Genomic DNA, 22,790 nt, shown 5'->3' with positions numbered 1-22,790 from the left:
GACAAGTCTTCGAATATGAAAATAATGACAAATAATTTCAAAAAATAAAAAAAGCTAATTAATACTGTCAATGAATTTAATTACCTGATTGTTTGGTAGTTTATATGTCAATATTTATATCTGTCTTGAACATCAGGATCATATTTCAGATTTTTCCTTTGCACAAACTATTACTCTTATTATGTTCTTGTACTGTATTTCTGTATTTTATCTGGGATCTGGTATTTCATCAGTATTAAACCTAGATTCACTCCCTATGCACTGCTATTAATGCTGTCAATGTCTTCCTTATAATCTCTGTGTTACTATTTTGTTGGTACATGTATTGTGCAGGTTGTTTATATTTTGTTGGTTCAAAGAGATGAAAACAAGCCATTTTAACAGTTCTAAACAGAGTACAAATGATGATTCTCAAACTTCATGTGTCTCGTCATAAAGGTCTGATAGAGCTGCTGCTAAGAGCTTTAACTGTACGTGTCAAAAGCTGCTGTGTCTCTATATGTGGTGTGGAAACATTACAGTATCTTCTAGAAGTGTCACTCAGGGCTTTTATTTCCTGCTCTCACCACACCCTCAGATAAACTGAGATGACAAACTATTTTAAACATGTGAAAGAAGCAACATGATCAGCAGCGGAAACTTTAAAGTGTCTCATGATTCGCTGAACTGAACAACTCTACTCTGATCAATAAAAACATATGTTTCAACATTTTTAAAAATTAAATGTAAATGTAACAAATATAAAAGAAAAGAAAAAAAAAAACAGTGTCTGTTTTTAAAATATCCTTGGTAATGTGATGATCTGTGATCTGTTATAGTTAGTTGAGTCTCACGCAATGACTGATCGTGGTGTAATCAGAGTGAATCTCATTCTTACTGAATCTGACTGTAGCGTCACTGAGAGACTCTTCTGGATGCTTCTGGAAACTGACAGCAGTGTACAGGAGTCCATCAGAGGGGATTGTGGGTGACTGTGAGTGAGCGTCGCCTCGTCTCTTGTGTCTTAATGTGCACACAGTCAGAGTGAATCCAGCGATCAGCAGCAGAATCACACACACACTAATAATGATGATCATGGAGAAACCTGAGAATAAAACACACAGACACAATCCAGAGATGAATTAAATAAAATCTACACATTATTTAAAATATATGATGGTCCTACTCCTTTTCTATTCCAAAATAAATGCCTGTTTTTTAACATATATGGGTAATAAGCACATTTTATAGAATAATTGCAAGTGAAAAAAAAGGAATTTTATATAATATATATATATATATATATATATATATATATATATATATATATATAACTCTGTTTGTAATGTTTGATGACCTGTGATCTCTGTCATAAAGGGACCAGTTGTAGATTCTCCTTCACGTCTCACTACTGGAGGCACTAAAAACAAACAAACACATTCATTGAACACAAATGATTCTGAACAGACAGTGTTTATTACAGTGAAATCATCTGAATGGACTCACTGATGAGGTTGAGCTGTATTTTAGTGGTCAGGGAGATGAAAGTCAGATATGTGTCTCTGGTTTCTGCTCCACACCAGTAAACTCCAGCATCGCTCACACTCACATTACTGATGCTCACTGTAACAACTCTCTCTTCATTTCTCTCTGATGAACCACTCATTTCTGTCACTTTAGATGAGCTGATGTTCTGGCAGATGTGATTATTATCCTCTTTACAGAAATGAACTTTATGTTTCTCTGGGATCTTACAGGAGATGTTGACTTCTCCACCAGGATGAGCAGACTCAGTCATGCTGTTTGGATTTTTTGCGTCTTTAAACCAAGACAACCTTACATAAAAATCAGAACAAATAATTTACACATACAATATACAGTATATTTTGTTATTAGAAGTGTTTTTTGATATGCTGTAGTTAAGTTATTTTATTAGTATAGTCAGATTCTTTCACTCCACACCTGTATGTTCCTGCATCTGCAGCTTTCAGTTCTCTAAAAAACACCATCAAGACTCCTGCTCTGGTGTCGTCATATAAAGAAACATCTCCATTCTCCATCCATTTATCCTGAACTCCTGGATTCTTCCTCTCTGAACATCCGTCTGATTCTTTACAGATGTATTTTGGTTTGGTTTGTATTGAGGATGTTCACACTTGATCATCAGACCACCTCCTGAGTAGCTGCTCACACTAGACGTGCCCACTTTATACTTACTAATAATATGTAGATGAATAGTATTAATAATGTAGTAACTGTACGAGTGTCTGTCGATCCAAACTCCACATAAATAAACTCCTCCATCATCTGGTGTCACAGCAGTGATCCTCACACTGAAGAGGTTTTGTCTGTTATCATAGATGCTCAATCTTTCTTTCTGATACAGTTTGTCAGTAGTGGAGATCACCTCATCAATGATGTCATTTTCAGTTTTGAATATTATCTTTCTAAAATACCTTTGGTCCTTTGAATATTCACAACTGAAAGCAGCAGTTTCTCCACTATTTACTCTCACTGTCTTTGATGCTCCACAACATGAATCTGCCAACATTCAAAGTTTTATTTGTGATCTGAGAAAACTACATAAAAATATTAATCAAAGCATTGAAAAACTGATCTAATTGATAGTTTGTATTACTCACCAATAATATTTAGATGAACAGTAGTAATAATGGAGTAAGTGTACGAGTGTCTGTCGATCCAAACTCCACATAAATAAACTCCTCCATCATCTGGTGTCACAGCAGTGATTCTCACACTGAAGATGTTTTTATGTTTGTCATCAGAAATACTGAATCTTTCTTTCTTCTTCCATCTGCTGTAAATTTTCTCAATGGAGTCTTTTCCTTCTTTGAATATGATCTTGGGATCATGTATATGATTCTGTGAATATTCACAGCTGAAATTGGCAGTTTCTCCAATTTTCACAATCACTGTCTTTGACACTTTACAACATGAATCTGTCATTTACATAAAGAAATATTTTCATTTATATATAAAACCTTTGAAATGATTAGTAGTTTTACTACACATAGATGTTAGAACTACACATAGATCTTAAAACTGACCGTCTGTCACATTCAAAGTCATATCAATGGACCACTGGCCATGATACTTAATCCAGTAATCTCCAGCATCTTGTTGATTTAAATCTCTGATGTAGATCATGAGGTTTCCCACATCGTTTCGAAACAGCTTGAATCTACCTTCATTAATCCACGAATCATGTTTCTTGTCATTTATTATTGTTCTCCACTCTGGTAACTTATACATGTATTTAGGCGAGTTGCCATACCAAAGTTTCCCAGAATCAACTAGAACACTTCCTCCAGAATATCCTGTGACACTGAAGCATCTCACTGCAGCTATCAATCAGATCAATACTGTGATCAGAAAGATGATGAACAGAAAACAGCATCATTACTGCAGTGATGAAAGAGAAAAGCTCTGACCTGAGATCAGGTAGAAGGTGTGAAGAAGATGAGGAGGATCTTCATTGTGACTTGAGTTCAGTCTTCTTTTCTGCTGAATGATCTCTGTGTGAATCTCTCTGTCTCTGCATCTGTCTGCTTTAGTTACTTCCTCTTTATTCAGATCTTTATCAGTAATGAACAGCTTTACTGGCTCCTCCCACCATCACCACTGACTGAGGGTGCTTCTCAATACTCAAATGTATGCTTCCTCGTTTCCTCACTCCTCCGTCCTCTAGGCTGTGACCCGGAAACCAATCAAAGTTAGCCATCTTGAAGAATAACTCAATAATCTAACTGCACTGTGAGGAGACGAGGAACGAGGAGTGAAGAGGATTCCAAAGGAGCTATGAGCAAGGATAAACAGGTGTATCCTATGCGGAAATCTTTACAGTCGAAAAATCTGACGTGTATATAAATTCTCCTTCCCTTTCACATTTATCATAATTTTAATTTATGCTTTACCTTTGCAGTTAAAATAAACCATACATTACATATATTTCAACAGGGCATCTTGCGTTATTAATATTTATTATTAAAGTTTTATATAACTAAACAATATAAGGGCAGATCCCTTGAGCACAGATGATGGAGCTTTGAAGTGATGCTTGAGTGATCAAGAATATTCCAATGTACAATTAGTTTTCCTCAAATTCCTCCGTCCTCACTTTCTTTCCCTGCATACTTACCTCACATCCTAAGGGGGCTGGAGCTAAGACGGGAGGAAAGGAAACAAGGAAAGGAAACAAGGCTGCAAAAAAAAAAAAAAAAAAAAAAAAAAAAAAAAAAAAGAATCACCCTGAATATCACATTAATCACACTGAAAGAGCGCCACCTAGTGGAGGTTCCAGTGTCTGATACTGAGAGCTCAGACAGGTTTCATGTTCTCTATGTAAGGACAAATGACACTGAAGAAATGTCTTCCACTAGAGGGCGTTAGTAAAGTGTACATGTAAGTTCACTGAGGTCCCCTAGAGCCCTTACAAAGCACTCAATTCATATTTTGAGATTTTTTGAATTTGTAGGAAATAGAACATATTTTACCGGCATTTGACTGGATTTGTTTGAGTACTTTATGCATAGGGAAAAATAGTCATTGAAAACAGTAATGGATTCAACACCATGGACAGTGACTGTCAACCAAACTTAAGCTTCAGTGAGGACAGTTTAACAACACAAACTGAAACTTGAATTTATTTAGATTTACAATAAAAACAGAACAAAATATCAAATCTACCTACACTATCAATTACTATCCAATACAGCTACACAAACCAAGGACTTTACCAGGCATTCGTTCATTTTTGCCACTAGATGGAGCCGGAGGCTTCAGTAACACATCTGGTTGTTTGTTTACTGTAGGTGCTTCAAAACTACAGGTTCAATGTATTTGGTATCTCTTTTAAAATGATACAATTCCTAAATGAATTTCACAAAATTGAAGTGTTTAACCTGTTTATTTATTCTGAAAGGTTGCAGTTTGCCTTATAAAGCTACATTTGGGATAAAAATAATTATACATTTACCCATTTGTACCATTAAAGACCTGGCAACCACCCTATTGCTTTGTGGACACATAGTATCAACATTTCCTTCAGAACTACGAATATAGTTTGATATGTTGCTTGAAATAAGACACTTTTATATTTCACTAGGTTTTAAAGCTTGGTGTTTAATGTATTAATGTGTAAATCTTCTCCTCTCTGTCCTGTCAGTTCAAACTTCGATTCACCCGCAAACTTTGTTTTCATTCAAACGTACGCGCAGCGCTCAGCGCCATATAAGGAGAAAGGGGAGGAGTCGAAACCACGCCTAAAACTCATTGACTCTATGGTCGCCATAATTGAATACTCAGAATCTAAAGAAGACTGTGGATGAAATACACTATCACAGTCAATGCAAACAGGGCTCATTATTAATTATATGATTAATTCATTATTAATTCTCATTATTAATTCCTAATTAATGTTGTTCAGTTGCTTTGACGCAATCTTTTTTGTTTAAAGCGCTATATAAATAAAGGTGACTTGACTTGACTAATTCACTCTGTGTCTTATTGGGGATGTTTTCATCACAGAGTAAAGTTGAACGCCATTGTGAAACAATGTAAAATGTACCAGTGCAAGAGAAAGCAAAGGGGGCTGAACAGTTGGATTTTTAACATTTGAAAAGTGAGCATGGTATTTTATATTGCACACTTACAGTATTTATGATTGCAGTTGGTTCGATTTATTATCAATGGGTTTTATATTGTATTTCCCTCTAGCAAATATCTCAGATGACCTGTCTAAAAACTTTTGGAGTAGAATAGCTGAATAGAATTCCGAATAGCTGGGATATAATATAAATATTATTATTTTTTGTATATTAAACAAATTGGCAGCATCTTGTGGGGTTTTGAATGGAGTGTCCATCATTAGTAGTGTAAATATTTACTTTTTTTAATCACACCTGCAGGTGGCTGAAGGGTTTTGGTTTGAACCAAGGAATATAAATAGAGCAAAAGAAAACCACAAGCTGGAGAGCATCTCATGTTGATGATCTTCAAGAGGGTCTGGCTGCAGACATATGGGCGAGTGGAGCTCCACTCAAGAGCGGAAGTACGTCTCCTCCACCAAACTTTCGTTTTGTATTATTAATTGTTAAATACATGTATAAAGGGTGCTTTGCAAGTTATGTCACCTCTTTGTACGTAATGCTAATATTTTCTGTACTTTTATCTTTGTTACTTGTACCTAGTAGAAATAATAAGAAAAATAATAATATATACTAATCTTTTACGGTTTATGACACGACAGCGTTTTTTTATTTCCCCCCAGCAATTTGCACTACAGACATCCACAATCCATATTTTGAGGGCTTCTGCCTTTTGTTCATGTTTGTTTTAACAATGTACAACTGCCAATGTAACAGTCCATACATTTTAGAAAGTTAACCTTGTGTTTGTGATATTTAGCAGTGAAAAATAAATGAAATATTAAATAAATTATTAAAATAATACCTCAACCAGAATTTTGTGTGTTGAATTTTGTATCTTAAGCAAAATAACAACATATACAAATAAACCACAGTAAAATAATGAAGAATAATTCCCACAATTTAACAGTTTTAATTGTTTTTGAGTAATAGTAATAAACACACTGAAAACACATGAACTGCAAGTGACCATAATTGTTAGAGTAAAAACACAATGTGTGCGCACACACACTTTACTCTTCAAGACCTCCATCATCTGTGAAGCAATCCCAGCTACAGCAGTCAGGGGTCATCTGAGGAGTAAAACCCCAAAAGCACTCCCTGTTGTCCATTTCCCTGGTGACCAGACCCACAGTCTTTGTGAAGCTGGCTGCACTGTAAGCAGCTGCACCTAGAGATGATTTACAGCTTTCTGTACTTTAGACAGTGATAGTGTCTCTTTAAATATCTTCACTGCACCTGTTCAGTATCAAAAAAACAAAAAAAAAAAAAATTAGAAAAAAAAAAAAAAATAAATATATATATATATATATATATATATATATATATATATATAATAATAATAATAATAATAATAATAATATGACAGCACATTAAGTAACAATTCAGACAATAAATTTTCATGTTTCAGTCAAAAGTTTCATGTTAGGGAAATGGAAGAGAGTGAGATTACTCAGCCTAATTGTTATACCCACAAAAAACAAGAGGGTCAACCACACTTACTGAAGTCACGATCAAGCCAGCTGAAGTGGGCCTCCTGTTAAATATGCTCCTGACTGACAATGTTGTTAAATCTCTGGCATGAACAATTACGTCACATGGGTCAAGTTTAATTACAATACTGACACTGCATTATCATTTATGTTAAAGCAGTTTACTTGTTCTGATGCATCTGATTGCTGGGCTGGGGACACAAAGAAGGCATGAGCACAGCAAAACTGGAACAAAACTATGTCTGTGTACTGACGTTATGTAAATTCAACACAGAAAAGTACTGCATCATTCACCTATGACAGTCCCAAAGCAGACAAGGTGATGGTGCTCTGAAGTTCCAGTCTCTATCTGTGGAGGTGTTATGAGGATGGATAACACTTGATATACATTTGATCTGAAACAAAAAAGTCAAACAATAGAATAATAGAACAACAAAATAGAAAAATAAATATTTACATGTTAATATCACATGTAAAAAGACTTTGACTTCTAGGGTGGAAACATACATTTAAAATGATATGACCTTTTTAACATTATACAACAAATGCTGAGGCATACACATACAAAACGATCGTGTGCTTTCATTATTCACTACGTCATTTTAACACAAGCCACCAAAACCTAAGTTACACCTATGCTATCTGTCATGTACTGAAGGTAAAAATTTAAAGAGCAAACAATTAACAAATATGTTTATCAGAAATGTATTATCGAAACAGTACTTCCCCAGTCAACTGAAAAGAAAGTATGTTCTTCATGAATTTAGTGAAGAAGAGAAAATAAGGAAGCGTTATTTTACTTATCCAGTTCTTCCTAAAGCCAAAGAAGTGACATTTAAAAATCTAAATGACATTTATCCATCTAATAACTTCCTACTTGAAAGATTTAATTGGGAGAACCATTCATGCTGGTTCTGTGAGAAAGATATTGAAACTGTAGAACATATGTTTTTACAATGTGAACTTGAACAGACTTTTTGGCTGGAATTTTAAAACTGGCTTCATTCCAAACATATATCAATACAGCCTTTGACTGTGGTCTCAATTAAGGTTGGAGTATTGTTGAAGGAAAAGATCCTAGACTTTTTGATAAATAACTTAATTACTTTGTGCAAATATTATATTCATAGATGTAAGTTTTTAAAGGTTAAACCTCACTTCAGCGGATGGAAGAATGAACTAAAGATATTTACAAAGTCTCTTCATTACATGATGGACAGGAATGCCCAGAAACTCTTATATGCTTTGAACTTGTTTTTGCTGTTAGAATAAGACCCTCATCCTTCTTTTTCTTTCCCTTTTTTATTCTGTTTTATCTTATGGTGTGATTATTGTTATTTGTTTTGTTTTTTCATCTTTTTTTTCTTTCTATTTGGCTGTATCAACACTAATAATATGTGTTCAGTTGTTGAAATATGCCGTAAAGGTTTGTAATTGAACTTGATACCTTCATTTAAAAAAATTAAAAAACATTGGCCAGACACATTGATCTATATATGACTATATATGGTGTATATATGATTTATAGATCAGTGGCTAGACATCAACATTGCTCGCGATATTAAAGAAATTTATAAATCCATCGTGTTTATTAATCCTTTTGTGAGTAATTTCACGCAAGCCCTGTACGTTTATCTTACACTGCACGTTACAACAGCGTCAGTTCACCATTTTAGCAATGCTGAGATAAAATGACCTGAGTTTAAGATGGAAGAACTCACGGTGACGCCATCTTGATGTTTTCAAGTGGAGGTGACGTATTTCCGGCTCGAGAGTGGAGCTCCACTCGCCCATGGTCTGCAGCCAGACCCTTCTCATGATCTTTAGCACACTCAATGTAAAGAACAACTCTGCAAACATGAAGCACTGAGACATTTACAAGCAGGTCACTTTATCCTAGTTAAGAAATTGTGTTAAAAAGCATGACTGAATTTGACTGAATTTAGAAAAGCAAGTGTACAGCTCTTACTATTACTGCCATACAAAGATATGACCTGATATTTTGAATTTGACCAGAGAGATAATGATGGAAAATCTTAAATAAAACAAGCAGTGAAATTTAAAGTAAATGTTGGAGATATTGCTTGTTTAAAGTGCATAGAACTAAATGCACTAACAATACTAATGTGTGAAATTTAAAGTATTATAACAGACTTTCTATTTTATTCATTTGTGGTCTCATTATTTTGATTGAGTTTGATCTGTTTGTGAAAGAAAAAAAGTTTTTTGATAAGAAAAGTTTAACACTTTCTGTAAATGTTGAAGGTGAATTACTGAATGAGCAGCTCTTCTTTATTGTCTTCTGCTCACAGTGATGTTCATCTTCTGTCTGTCTCACTTCAGTCTCTTGTGCCTCACTGTGGGTTTCCTGAATAAAGCTGTTTAATCGTCACAGTCAAAGACCCTGAGCCTTCACCAGTTTGCTGTGGCTTTGAGATGGAAGCAAAAATGGTGCGTTTATCATGCAAACATCAAACATGCCATTTTCAGAATTTTCTGAATATCACAATAAAAACAAAACATTTAAAAAATACAAATGATTACTGTTCAGACTTTTAATGACCTGATTATTGGCAGTTAGTTCATATGTGAATATTTTGATCTGTTTTGAGCGTGATACAAAATAAAATGCATAAATTATTCAGATTTCAAACTCAGATGTTCTCCTTTGCAGAAAGTGCAAACATTTCTCACTGTCTTTCAGGAAGATAATTAGACCATTATGGTTTTATACTGTATTTCTTGCTGTTTCTCTGAATGAATGAAAAATCTAAATATTCAGAAAGATTAGAAAGAGGAAACAGTCATTTTAACAGCTTTAAGAACTGCTATTAATGAGTCTTTATTAACTGTCAAAAGCTGCTGTGTCTCTATATGTGGAGTGGAAACTTTACAGGTTCTTCTAGAAGTGTCACTCAGGGCTTTTATTTCCTGCCCTCACCACACCCTCAGATAAACTGAGATGACAAACTATTTTAAACATGCGAAAGAAACAACATGAACAGCAGCGGAAACTTTAAAGTGTCTCATTATTCACACACTGACCTGAACGAACCTCATCACAACAAACAACTGTTCAACACTAAGCTACAGATTAAGTACACTTTCATTAATAAACTGTGAGCATAAGTGTAACTACAAAATATAAAAATCTATTTTTTTAAATACTGTTAATAATGTGATGATCTGTGATCTGTTATAGTTAGTTGAGTCTCATGCGGTGAAGTGATGGCGGGATAGATGGGCGGAGTCACACTGAATGAATGACAGACACAGAAGCGATGTCTCGGCCACGCGCCCGCGATCCCAGTTCTGCAATCAGTTCTTCCCGTGCCTTAATTGTTAAATACAAACACAGCTGTCAAAATGTTAATCGTGTGGAGTATCTCACGTAAATACAGATGGTTATGGCTTAAGTCAGTGATTCCCAATCCTGGTCCTGGAGAACCCTCAACACTGCACATTTTAGATGTCTCCCTCTTCAAACAAGATTCAGTATTTTCTGTTCCTCACCGTGTTTGACGCTTAGCTGTAGTTCAGTGAAGCTCTCAGTATAGTCAGATTCTTTCACTCCACACCTGTATGTTCCTGCATCTGCAGCTTTCAGCTCTCTAAAAAACACCATCAAGACTCCTGCTCTGGTGTCGTCATATAAAGAAACATCTCCATTCTCCATCCATGTATCCTGAACTCCTGGATTCTTCCTCTCTGAACATCCGTCTGATTCTTTACAGATGTATTTTGGTTTGGTTTTGTATTGAGGATGTTCACACTTGATCATCAGACCACCTCCTGAGTAGCTGCTCACTTTATACACATTCAATGTACAGGTATCTGTCAAACACAAATATCATTAAATCAAATACAGATTTTAGAATTTTTACAACCAAATTTGAGAGTTTGTTCTACTTAATACTAATATGTAGATGAACAGTAGTAATAATGTAGTAAGTGTACGAGTGTCTGTTGATCCAAACTCCACATAAATAAACTCCTCCATCATCTGGTGACACAGCAGTGATTCTCACACTGAAGAGATTTTTATGTTTGTCAGAAATACCGAATCTTCCTTCCTTGTTCCATGTGCTGTAGATCATCTCAATGGAGTCTTTTTCTTTGAATATAATCTTGATATCATTAATATGATTCTGTGAATATTCACAGCTGAAATTGGCAATTTCTCCAATATTCACCATCACTCTCTTTGACACTTTAAAATATAAATCTGTAATTCACACAGATAAATGTGTTTTACTTTGGTAAAGGGTTTAAAATGATCAGTTGTTAATATTTTAGTAACAGGCTATTAGTCCATACTATTCAGAATTTTTCATTGTAAAATGACTGACCTTCTTCCACATTTATAGTCATATCTAAACTCCAGTCCTGTATCTTCCAGCATCTTGTTGGTTCAGTTCTCTGATGTAGATCATGACATTTCCATCATTGTTTCAATAAAGTGTGAATCGTCCTTCATTAATCCATTTATCATGTTTCTTATCATTTATTATTGTTCTCCGTGTTAATGTTGCTTTATTAATGTTTTTTTGATTTTTCTTGTTATCTTCCTCCAGAATATCCCGTGACACTGAAGCATCTCACTGCAGCTGTCAATCAGATCAATACTGTGATCAGAAAGATGATGAACAGAAAACAGCATCATTACTGCAGTGATGAAAGAGAAAAGCTCTGACCTGAGATCAGGTAGAAGGTGAAGAAGATGAGGAGGATCTTCATTGTGACTTGAGTTCAGTGTTCTTTCTGCTGAATGATCTCTGTGTGAATCTCTCTCTCTCTACATCTGTCTGCTTTAGTTACTTCCTCTTTATTCAGCTCTTTATCAGTAATGAACAGCTTTACTGGCTCCTCCCACCATCACCACTGACTGAAGATCACATTAATCACACTGAAAGAGCGCCACCTAGTGGAGGATACACTGTCTGATACTGAGAGATCGTACAGGTTTCATGTTCTCTACATGAGGACAAATGACACTTAAATACAGATACATCTCAAAAAAATGTAATATAATGGAAAAGTTTTTTTTTTTTTTTAATTTAATAAAAAAAAGCAAACTTTCTTATATTCTAGATTAATTGCACACAAACTGAAATATTTCAAGAGTTTTTTGTTTTAATTCTGATGTTTACGACTTTAAAATTTAAAATTTAAAATTCAGTATCTCAGAAAATTTGAATATTTTCTCAAAGATCAATCAAAAAAAGATTTACAAAACAGAAATATTTAAGATCTCCAAAGCAGGTTTAATTATGCACTCAATACTTGGTTGGGGCTCCTTTTGCAGGAATTACTGCTTCAGTGCAGCGTGGCATGAAGGTGATCAGTCTGTGGCACTGCTGAGGCGTTACTGAAGCCCAGGTTGCTTTGATAGCAGCCTTCAGCATCTCTGTATTGTTTGTCAGATGTTACTTATCTTCCTCTTCACAATACCCCATAGATTCTCTGTGACGTTCAGATCAGGTGAGCTGGCTGGCCAGTCAAGCACAGTAATATCATGGTCAGCAAACCACTTGGAAAAACTTTCTCAGTGATGAGCCGAATCAGACAATTGTGTTTACACTGCAATAAATATGGACTTATCTGTTTCCACTAAAAATACACTGTAAAAAATAAGTGTCATTTTAACTGTACAATTTTGTAAAAACGCTACAAAAAAAAAGTGTTAATAGGTTAACAGTAAGTTCCTTTTGTATATACTGTTTTGGGGAATTTTGACTAAAATTATGTACATTTCATGTAATTTTACAGTAAAATGCTGTTAATTTTACAGTTTTAGAAATAAAAAAAGAACAAATCAATGTATAATTTACAGTCAAAAACTGTAAACTGATATTCCCAGAATTCCCTGTGTGACGCTCCACATTTGAAAGTATTTTGTTTAAATAATCATGTTTTTTAATAGTTTTTTGTTATCAGTTGTACATTTGGGCTTTATGTTACATCTTCTGCTGTTTAATGAAAGTTTATTGAATTGTTTAAGTATCGTGTGTCACCATGATGGTGTTTTTGTGTTTGCATGAATGACTTTGTGCACCTTCTATATATTAATATAAACTTCTGCTTGTGGCGAAGCTACTTGTGATGAACTTCGATTCTTCATGTGGCTTTCTCTTTTACCACCTGCATTATTATGGTGGTTGTCAGTATGTTAAAGGTACAAAACAGATTTTAATAGCAGTGTGCGTTGTTGAATTTACTGGTTTACATTCAAATTTTCTTGTTTGTAAATAACAGTTTTATACTGTAAAATTTACAGTTTTTGGCCGTAATTGTGTTTACAGTTTTTCTGTATTTTTTACAAAAGTATTCTGGCAACCACAGCTGCCAAAATTATTTTGTAAAAACTACAGACTTTTTTTTACCGTGTACTGTAAAAATTTACAGTTTTTGGCCGTAATTGTGTTTACAGTTTTTCTGTATTTTTTACAAAAGTATTCTGGCAACCACAGCTGCCAAAATTATTTTGTAAAAACTACAGACTTTTTTTTACAGTGTAGCTAAAAGCTGCATATATTTAATTGTTTAAAACAATTGAAATACTATTTGGCCAGTGTAAAAGAATGAGATCATCTCTATTCTAAAATATATCTGAGAACAACTTTAAACCATTTTGTTTTTATGAATATTTTCATATATATTATTAAACATAACAAGGATACTGGATAATTTTTAGCAATAAAAATTAATGTGTATGGCACAAATGACATTATAGTCCCCATCTCATATTTCCTTAATGTCTTGGTGTTAAACATGGTGTCAGGTGCATGGGAATATGCATGGAAATGATATGCAGATGAGGTTCTGCATAGTAAAACTAGGCGTTGTAAGCTCCATATATGGTTATTTCAGAGAGGAGTCGGGGTGGAGATGCACGTATGCACAATCTTCCCCTGACTGGGATTTATAAAGGGATTTTTGTGCAGGTTCTGGCGTACGCAGGGTTTTATAAATCTGAAATCGTTTGTGAATATGCAAAATCAAGCTTTTGTGCCTACGTACACTTTTAGGATGAAATCTACGGAGAGTTTTATGAATGAGACCCCAGTTCTTTTTCTCCTTACCCAAGGTGAGATGCTTCTTAAGTTTTTTTCTGGTTCAGGAGTGGCTTGATTCTAGGAATGTGACAGTGGTAACCCATTTCCTGAAAATGTCTGAATGAGGTGATTCTGGCTTCAGTTCTCTCCTTGTGAAGCTCTCCCAAGTTCTTGAATCTGCTTTTCCTGACAATCTTCCCGAGGCTGTTGTCATACCTGTTTCTTGTGCACCTTTTCTTACCACACTTTTTCCTTCCAGTCAACTTTCTATGAATATATTTTGATACAGCACTCTGTGAACAGCCAGCCCTTTCAGCAATGCTCTTCTGTGACATATCCTTATTGTGGAGGGTGTGGATGTTAGTGTTATGGAAAGTTGTGTGTTAAGTAGTCTTTATGCTCTTTGTGGTTGCCTGTTCTAAACTACCCAAGGAGGTACCCAGTATTTATACTCAAAATTAATCAAGCTCAAAATGGAATATTTTAATTTTTTGAGATACTGAATTTTTAATTTTCCTAAGCTATAAGTCATAACCATCAGAATTAAAATAAAAAACTCTTGAAATATTTCAGTTTGTGTGCAATTAATCTAGAATTTTTTAATCAAATTACAAAAAATAAAGAGCTTTTCCATGATATTCAATTTTTTTTTAGATGTACCTGTATATTTGATCAGTATAATTTAAATCTTTCACCAGAGGGCATTAGTAAACTGAACATGTAAGTTCACTGAAGTCATCTTGAGCCGATACAAGAAACTCCTGGAACTGAAAATGCATCTAATACTTTGAGTGTTTGACATTTTCATCAGTTGTAAGAAACATTAGCAGCCTTTTAGAAGCAAACAAACCAGATCTGACTAACATATGACTGGATTTGTTTCCACAGTTTATGCATAAAAATAAAATTTAAATTAAATTAAAAAGATTGCAATTTGAGGTTGATTCAGCACCACGGACAGCGACTGTCAGACAAACTTCAGCATCATTGATGACAGATGAACTTGAGTTTATCTGCTTCCTTCCCTTCACTTTGACTGTGGTCATAAAAACATCTGCACGATGACCCCATGCAATTATCAAATATTTGGCCCAAGATTCATTATTTTATATTGACTCATTTCATACATACAACTCCTCCAACCAGAACACTACAAAATAAATGTATGTTCTGTATCAACTAAAATACAATACAACTACATAAAGCTTATTTTAATTAAACAATATTATGTATAATATATTATATAACAATAAAAATATTAGGTATAACAATATAATATAATGTCTAGTATATAATGTTTAGCACATTTTGTTTAGTCACAGAATTGTAACATTAAGTCAAATTTGCCACAAGATGGAGCCAGATGTTTTGTGTTTACGGTCTCGACCAAGTAAGTGTTCTCAAGTTATCCTCACATTATGTGTCTGCAAGTTTTCTAAGAGCACACAGCAAAATCCCCAGTTTAACACTCTGAGTGTGGACTCATACAAACACTGAAGCAGTGTTAAAGTTAATCTGAAAATTCTGTGATTAATTGACTGATGATTGGCCATTCTGGAAGACACCTGATGTTAACAAGTAGAATCACCAAAGGAGAAAATCACAATTTGTATGTCACCATTATAGTGGTCAGTGTTTGCTTTAGTTGTGCTCTTGACCATTGACTTTTTAATATTCGTTTTTGTTTGTCTGTTGTAGTGGAATTATAGCAAACAAACAAGCCAAGTGCACAAGTCATTGGGTGGTGATGATTATGTTTTAATGCCCCGCCTCGATGTGTGTGTAGTTGGTGTAGGATGGAGTATGTGTAACGGTAACAAATGGGTGAGGAAGCAAATGCAAGAGTTAAATGTAAAGTTTATTGAGAACAGGAATGTATAACTGAGTCCAAGGGAAACAACAGGTGGTAACAGCGATGGAAGACGATGATCCAGGAAGTGGCGGTGAGTAGATGCAGCAGGAGAGCGTGACACAGGCCTGAGATGAGCAGTCCGTGGTGGTAGTAGGTGCAGTCCGGTGGTGAAGAGTGGACGGGGTTCCGGGGAAGACAACAGCGAATCAAACAGCACAGAGAAACAAGGACGAGAACCAGGCAACCAGACGGGAAACTGCATAAAACGCTCTGACAAACACAAGACGAAAGACAGGGCATATATATAGGGATCAGATGATGAGTAACAGCTGGTGCAAATGAACAATCAACGGCGACGCCCACATGAAACAATCAGTGCAGACGAGCGACACACAAAACTCCACCCACATAGTGAAAACCTGAGACCACGGTTTACCAACCGTGACAGTATGTAGTTTAAAAAGCTAAAAACGCTGTGCAGTTTTAGAAAGCCTTCATTATAATGCACAGAAGAAGAAAAAGAAACCTTAGCCTGTAACTCACCATGTCCCTGAAATGATTGTTTTGCTAAATTAGGCTGATCTTTAGACTAACAGACGAACAACCCACTACATTTAGTAAATTAATTTGGGTTGATTATCCACAGTGTGAGGATCAATTATTGTTACATATAATTATCTGCAGCAGGCTAATGTGTCTGCTGTGTGCCATTTCAGTTTTTATGAAACTTGAATTTTCTTTACTATATTGCAAAGCATAGACTTTTCCCTCCCTTTATTTCAGGAAGATATGCTGCTCCTCATTATTTTAAAGTGAATAAATGGAGAAACAGTGGCATAATGCATTAAAACGTGTTTTAAAAAGACCACAGTAAACATTTTTAATAAAGCATTCAAGTTATATGAGAAAAATGTTTAACACATAATTAAACATGTTGCATTCGTATTCTGGGTTAATTTCTGCTTGTCTGTGAATAGAATGCTTTATAAAATTTGTTTACTGAGTTTGGTCTTTTTAAAACACAAATTTTAATGCATTAAGCCACGTACTTTCATGTTAAGTGTTTTAAAATGTCCCAGTGATTCATTTGTGAATTCGACTGGTCCAGAAGATTAAACTTGCAGCAGCTAACATCTCGTGATTCAATAAATCAGACATAGTGAGTCAAGTTAACAACAAACAACTGTGCTTTATAATGAAGGCTTTGTAAAACTGCACAGCATTTTTAGCTTTTTAAACAACATACTCCGTCCTACACTGACTACACACACATTTCCTATCATGTATGTCTATGTAAGACGATCGAACCAATCAGAGTAAGCCTCCCCAGATGCAGCCCTGCCTCGATCTGCAGGCTGCAGCCGGGTGTACTTGGAACATGAAGCCTGTATGAGCTCTCAGTATCAGACACTGGAACCTCCCCTGGGTGGCGCTCTTTCAGTGTGATTAAAGTGATATTCAGTGTGATTCTTCTTCTTCTTCTTTTTTTTTTTTGCGGCCTTGTTTCCTTTCTTTGTTTACTTTCCTCCCGTCTTAGCTCCAGCCCCCTTAGGATGTGAGGTAAGTATGCAGGGAAAGAAAATGAGGACGGAGTAATCTGATGAAAACTATTTTACACTGGAATATTCTTGATCACTCAAGCATCACTTCAAAGCTCCATCATCTGTGCTCAAGGGATATGCCCTTATGTTGTTTAGTTATTTAAAACATTATGACAATAATAAATATTAATAAAGCAAGATGCCCTGTTGAAATATATGTAATGTATGGTTTATTTTAACTGCAAAGGTAAAGCATAAATTAAAATTATGATAAATGTGAAAGGGGAGGATCATTTATATACACGTCAGATTTTTCGACTGTAAAGATTTCTGCATAGGATACATCTGTTTATCCTCGCTCATAGCTCCTCTGGAAGCATCCTCACTCCTCGTTCCTCGTCTCCTCACAGTGCAGTTAGATTATTGAGTTATTCTTCAAGATGGCTAACTTTGATTGGTTTCCGGGTCACAGCCTAGAGGACGGAGGAGCGAGGAAACGAGGAAGCATACATTTGAGTATTGAGAAGCACCCTCAGTCAGTGGTGATGGTGGGAGGAGCCAGTAAAGCTGTTCATTACTGATAAAGATCTGAATAAAGAGGAAGTAACTAAAGCAGACAGATGTAGAGACAGAGAGATTCACACAGAGATCATTCAGCAGAAAGAAGACTGAACTCAAGTCACAATGGAGACCCTCCTCATCTTCTTCATTTTTTACCTGATCTCAGGTCAGAGCTTTTCTCTTTCATCACTGCAGTAATGATGCTGTTTTCTGTTCATCATCTTTCTGATCACAGTATTAATCTGATTGACAGCTGCAGTGAGATGCTTCAGTGTCACGGGATATTCTGGAGGAAGTGTTCTAGTTGATTCTAGGAAACTTTGGTACAACGACTCGGCTAAATACATCACTGTAAAACCTGACAAGTCACAGTAACTCAAACCGTTTGAGTAAACAGATTGCCTTTACTTAAACCATGCAAGTTTTAAAACTTTGCAATTATGTAATCAAGTGATTAATTAAGTGCTGATTGAGCTTTAGTGATGAACAGCTGCTGTTAACAAAACAGCATCACCAGCTCCACTTATTAATAAACCAGACTGACTTTATTTCTGTCAAACGTCTACAGAAGATCTTATTGAGAATTAACTAAGGTTTAGATGTTGATTTATTGTTTCATTTAAAGTAACCATGTTAGAGATCAGTGTTTGCTTTAGTTGGGCTCTTGACCCTTGATTTCTGTCTTAGATTATTTTTTTTGGACTTTGTAACCATGTGTTTTTGAAACACCTTTATTATAACTCAACAAACCCAGAAAAAATATGATCAGGTATTGGTTGTTATACAGCATATTGTTGATGATAATCATCAATTATGGAGTTTTTCAGAGTCCAAAATCTTACTAAATAGGTGTTCTATAGTTAGTTCAGTTGATGTCAGTGAAAAAGTCAGTGGTTCTTTCATAATCAGTTAACATAAAGGATTTTCCAAACAGTTTGGTCTTCTATGGTGTCAATTAGTCACACACAGACATCAATATCAGAATATGAACCTCAACAATGGTTACGGAAAAAAAAAAAAACATGCTGCAATGCATGCTGGGTACTATTGTAATACAAAACTCATCCATGGCTCCCAGCATGCTCTGCTGCATTGTTTCTTTTTTTTTTATGGTCACCATTGTTGAGGTTCATATGCTGATTATTGATGTCTGTTTGTGACTAAGTGACACCATAGAAAACCAAACTGTTTGGAAAGTTCTTTATATTAACTGATTATCACAGAACCACTGGTTCTTAGAATCACTCTTACTGTAATCAATCCAACTAATTACACAACACCTATTTCATCAGAGATTAGACTCCAAACAGTTCAATAATCAATGATTGTCATCACCAATACACAGTATAACAACCAACATCTAGGTACAGGTTAGATAAAAACCTAAATGCTAACCTGAATGCCCTGTAAGTTGCTTTGGATAAAAGCAGCTTCTAAGAGTGTGTGAGTGTGTATAACACCTGATGATATTTTCTCTGGGCTTTTGAGTTACAACAAATGGTTACAACAGCCAAAGAAAAAACTAAGACAGAAATCAAGGGTCAAGAGCCCAACTAAAGCAAACACTGATCTCGAACATGGTTACTTTAAATGAAAACATAAATCAACATCTAAACCTTAGTTAATTCTCAATCAGATCTTCTGTAGACGTCTGACAGAAAAAAAGTCAGTCTGGTTATTAATAAGTGGAGCTGGTGATGCTGTGTTGTGGGGTTGTTTAATCAGATCTTGAGAGATTTAATGTATTTTATTTCAGTTTTATTTTATCTAAGGCTGTGTCTGAAGTCAGTTGGAGTTCTTGTGTTTCTCTTTTCTTCAGTAATTCTGTTTGTTAACAGCAGCTGTTCATCACTAATTCACAATTATCACTCAATTAATCACTTAATTATTTAATTGCAATGTATATCTTCTTTCAGTGAACTCAACTGAATTAAGTTCAGAGTACTCACAACTATTAGTTTTAAAACTTAAATGGTTTAAGGCAATCGGTTTCCTCAAACGGTTTGAGTTAACATAACTTGTAAGGTTTTAGTGAGGGCTGTGTCTGAAGTCAGTTGTAGTTCCTTTCTCTCTTTTCTTCAGTAATTCTGTTTGTTAACAGCAGGTGTTCATCACTAATGCTCAGTTATCACTCAATTAATCACTTAATTACTTAATTGCAATGTATATCTTCTTTCAGTGAACTCAACTGAATTAAGTTCAGAGTACTCATAACTGTTAAGTTTTAAAAACTTAAATGGTTTAAGGCAATCGGTTTCCTCAAACGGTTTGAGTAAACCCAACTTGTCATGTTTTTAAGGATATTTGTTTACACAAAAGGTTTGAGTTACGTTACTTGTCGGGTTTTACAGTGTGTTAGTTTTAAAACTTAAAAGGTTTAAGGGCAATCGGTTTCCTCAAACGGTTTGAGTAAACCTAACTTGTCAGGTTTTTAAGGATATCTGTTTACTCAAACGGTTTGAGTTAAGTTACTTGTCGGGTTTTACAGTGATGTATAAGTTACCGGAGTGGAGAACAATAATAAATGATAAGAAACATGATATGTGGATTAATGAAGGACGATTCACATTGTTTCGAAACGATGTGGGAAACCTCATGATCTACATCAGAGATTTAAATCAACAAGATGCTGGAGATTACTGGATTAAGTATCATGGCCAGTGGTTCATTGATATGACTTTGAATGTGACAGACGGTCAGTTTTAAGATCAATGTCTATGTGTAGTAAAACTACTAATCATTTCAAATGTTTTATATATAAATTAAAATATTTCTTTATGTAAATGACAGATTCATGTTGTAAAGTGTCAAAGACAGTGATTGTGAAAATTGGAGAAACTGCCAATTTCAGCTGTGAATATTCACAGAATCATATTAATGATGTAAAGATCATATTCAAAGAAGGAAAAGACTCCATTGAGACGATTTACAGCAGATGGAAGAAAAAAGATAGATTCAGTATTTCTGATGACAAAAATAAAAACCTCTTCAGTGTGAGAATCACTGCTGTGACACCAGATGATGGAGGAGTTTATTTATGTGGAGTTGGGATCTACAGACACTCATACAGTTACTACATTATTAATACTGTTCCTCTGCATAATATTGGTGAGTAATACAAACTATCAATTAGATCAGTTTTTCAATGCTTTGATTAATATTTTTATGTAGTTTTCTCAGATCACAAATAAAACTTTGGATGTTGACAGATTCATGTTGTGGAGCATCAAAGACAGTGAGAGTAAATAGTGGAGAAACTGCAGCTTTCCATTGTGAATATTCAAAGGATCAAAGGTATTTTAGAAAGATTATATTCAAAACTGAAAATGACATCATTGATGAGGTGATCTCCACTACTGACAAATTGTATCAGAAAGAAAGATTGAGCATCTATGATAACAGACAAAACCTCTTCAGTGTGAAAATCACTGCTGTGACACCAGATGATGGAGGAGTTTATTTATGTGGAGTTTGGATCAACAGACACTCGTACAGTTACTCCATTATTAATACTGTTCATCTACATATTATTAGTAAGTATAAAGTGGGCACGTCTAGTGTGAGCAGCTACTCAGGAGGTGGTCTGGTGATCAAGTGTGAACATCCTCAATACAAAACCAAACCAAAATACATCTGTAAAGAATCAGACGGATGTTCAGAGAGGAAGAATCCAGGAGTTCAGGATGAATGGATGGAGAATGGAGATGTTTCTTTATATGACGACACCAGAGCAGGAGTCTTGATGGTGTTTTTTAGAGAGCTGAAAGCTGCAGATGCAGGAACATACAGGTGTGGAGTGAAAGAATCTGACTATACTGAGAGCTTCACTGAACTACAGCTGAGCGTCAAACACGGTGAGGAACAGAAAATACTGTATATTTTATGTGTAAATTATTTGTTCTGATTTTTATGTAAGGTTGTCTTGGTTTATAGATGCAAAATATCCAAACAGCATGACTGAATCTGTGTATCTTGGTGGAGAAGTCAACATCTCCTGTCAGATCCCAGAGAAACATAAAGTTCATTTCTGTAAAGAGGATAATAATCACATCTGCCAGAACATCAGCTCATCTAAAGTGACAGAAATGAGTGGTTCATCAGAGAGAAATGAAGAGAGAGTTGTTACAGTGAGCATCAGTAATGTGAGTGTGAGAGATGCTGGAGTTTACTGGTGTGGAGCAGAAACCAGAGACACATATCTGACTTTCATCTCCCTGACCACTAAAATACAGCTCAACCTCATCAGTGAGTCCATTCAGATGATTTCACTGTAATAAATACAGTCTGTTCAGAATCATTTGTGTTCAATTAATGTGTTTGTTTGTTTTTAGTGCCTCCAATAGTGAGACGTGAAGGAGAATCTACAACTGGTCCTTTTATGACAGAGATCACAGGTCATCAAACATTACAAACAGAGTTCTATAAATATTTAATGTATATATATATATATATATATATATATATATATATATATATATATATATATATATATATATATATATATATATATATATACTTGCAATTATACTATAAAATGTGCTTATAACCCATAAATGTTAAAACAGGCATTTATTTTGGAAACAGAAAAGGAATAGGACCATCATTCATTTTAATAATTGTGTAGATTTTATTTCATTCATCTC

The 22,790-nt window shown here is 34.9% G+C and overlaps 2 protein-coding genes across 2 annotated transcripts; one reads left to right on the top strand and one right to left on the bottom strand.

Annotated features, from left to right (window-relative positions):
• Nucleotides 1–565: 565 nt before the first annotated feature.
• On the bottom strand, nucleotides 566–11,875 carry LOC122135802. The gene is made up of 5 exons (XM_042716062.1): nucleotides 11,833–11,875; nucleotides 10,652–10,972; nucleotides 1,486–1,797; nucleotides 1,337–1,399; nucleotides 566–1,084 (listed from the first exon to the last, which is right to left on the bottom strand). Exons 1-5 carry the CDS (start codon nucleotides 11,873–11,875, stop codon nucleotides 819–821), a joined length of 1,005 nt encoding a protein of 334 aa, XP_042571996.1. The 3' UTR covers nucleotides 566–818.
• A 4,233-nt stretch (nucleotides 11,876–16,108) lies between these two features.
• LOC122135801 (polymeric immunoglobulin receptor-like) lies at nucleotides 16,109–22,421 on the top strand. The gene is made up of 3 exons (XM_042716061.1): nucleotides 16,109–16,136; nucleotides 21,357–22,001; nucleotides 22,081–22,421. Exons 1-3 carry the CDS (start codon nucleotides 16,109–16,111, stop codon nucleotides 22,419–22,421), a joined length of 1,014 nt encoding a protein of 337 aa, XP_042571995.1.
• Nucleotides 22,422–22,790: the final 369 nt, after the last annotated feature.

Source organism: Cyprinus carpio, chromosome B1 (genome assembly GCF_018340385.1).
Source record: "Cyprinus carpio isolate SPL01 chromosome B1, ASM1834038v1, whole genome shotgun sequence".
In the NCBI taxonomy this organism is placed as follows: domain Eukaryota; kingdom Metazoa; phylum Chordata; class Actinopteri; order Cypriniformes; family Cyprinidae; genus Cyprinus; species Cyprinus carpio.
The sequence above is the reverse complement of the archived record's forward strand: the minus strand, read 5'-3'. Positions and strand labels throughout refer to the sequence as shown.

Coding starts and splice junctions, on each gene's coding strand:
- LOC122135802 (XM_042716062.1), bottom strand. CDS start 11,875: ATGAAGATCCTCCTCATCTTCTTCACCTTCTACCTGATCTCAG. Junction 1,400..1,485: donor AATACAGCTCAACCTCATCA/GTGAGTCCATTC, acceptor GTTTGTTTTTAG/TGCCTCCAGTAGTGAGACGT. Junction 1,085..1,336: donor CTTTATGACAGAGATCACAG/GTCATCAAACAT, acceptor TTTTATTCTCAG/GTTTCTCCATGATCATCATT.
- LOC122135801 (XM_042716061.1), top strand. CDS start 16,109: ATGGAAGACGATGATCCAGGAAGTGGCG. Junction 16,137..21,356: donor CGATGATCCAGGAAGTGGCG/GTGAGTAGATGC, acceptor GGATGTTGACAG/ATTCATGTTGTGGAGCATCA. Junction 22,002..22,080: donor ACAGCTGAGCGTCAAACACG/GTGAGGAACAGA, acceptor CTTGGTTTATAG/ATGCAAAATATCCAAACAGC.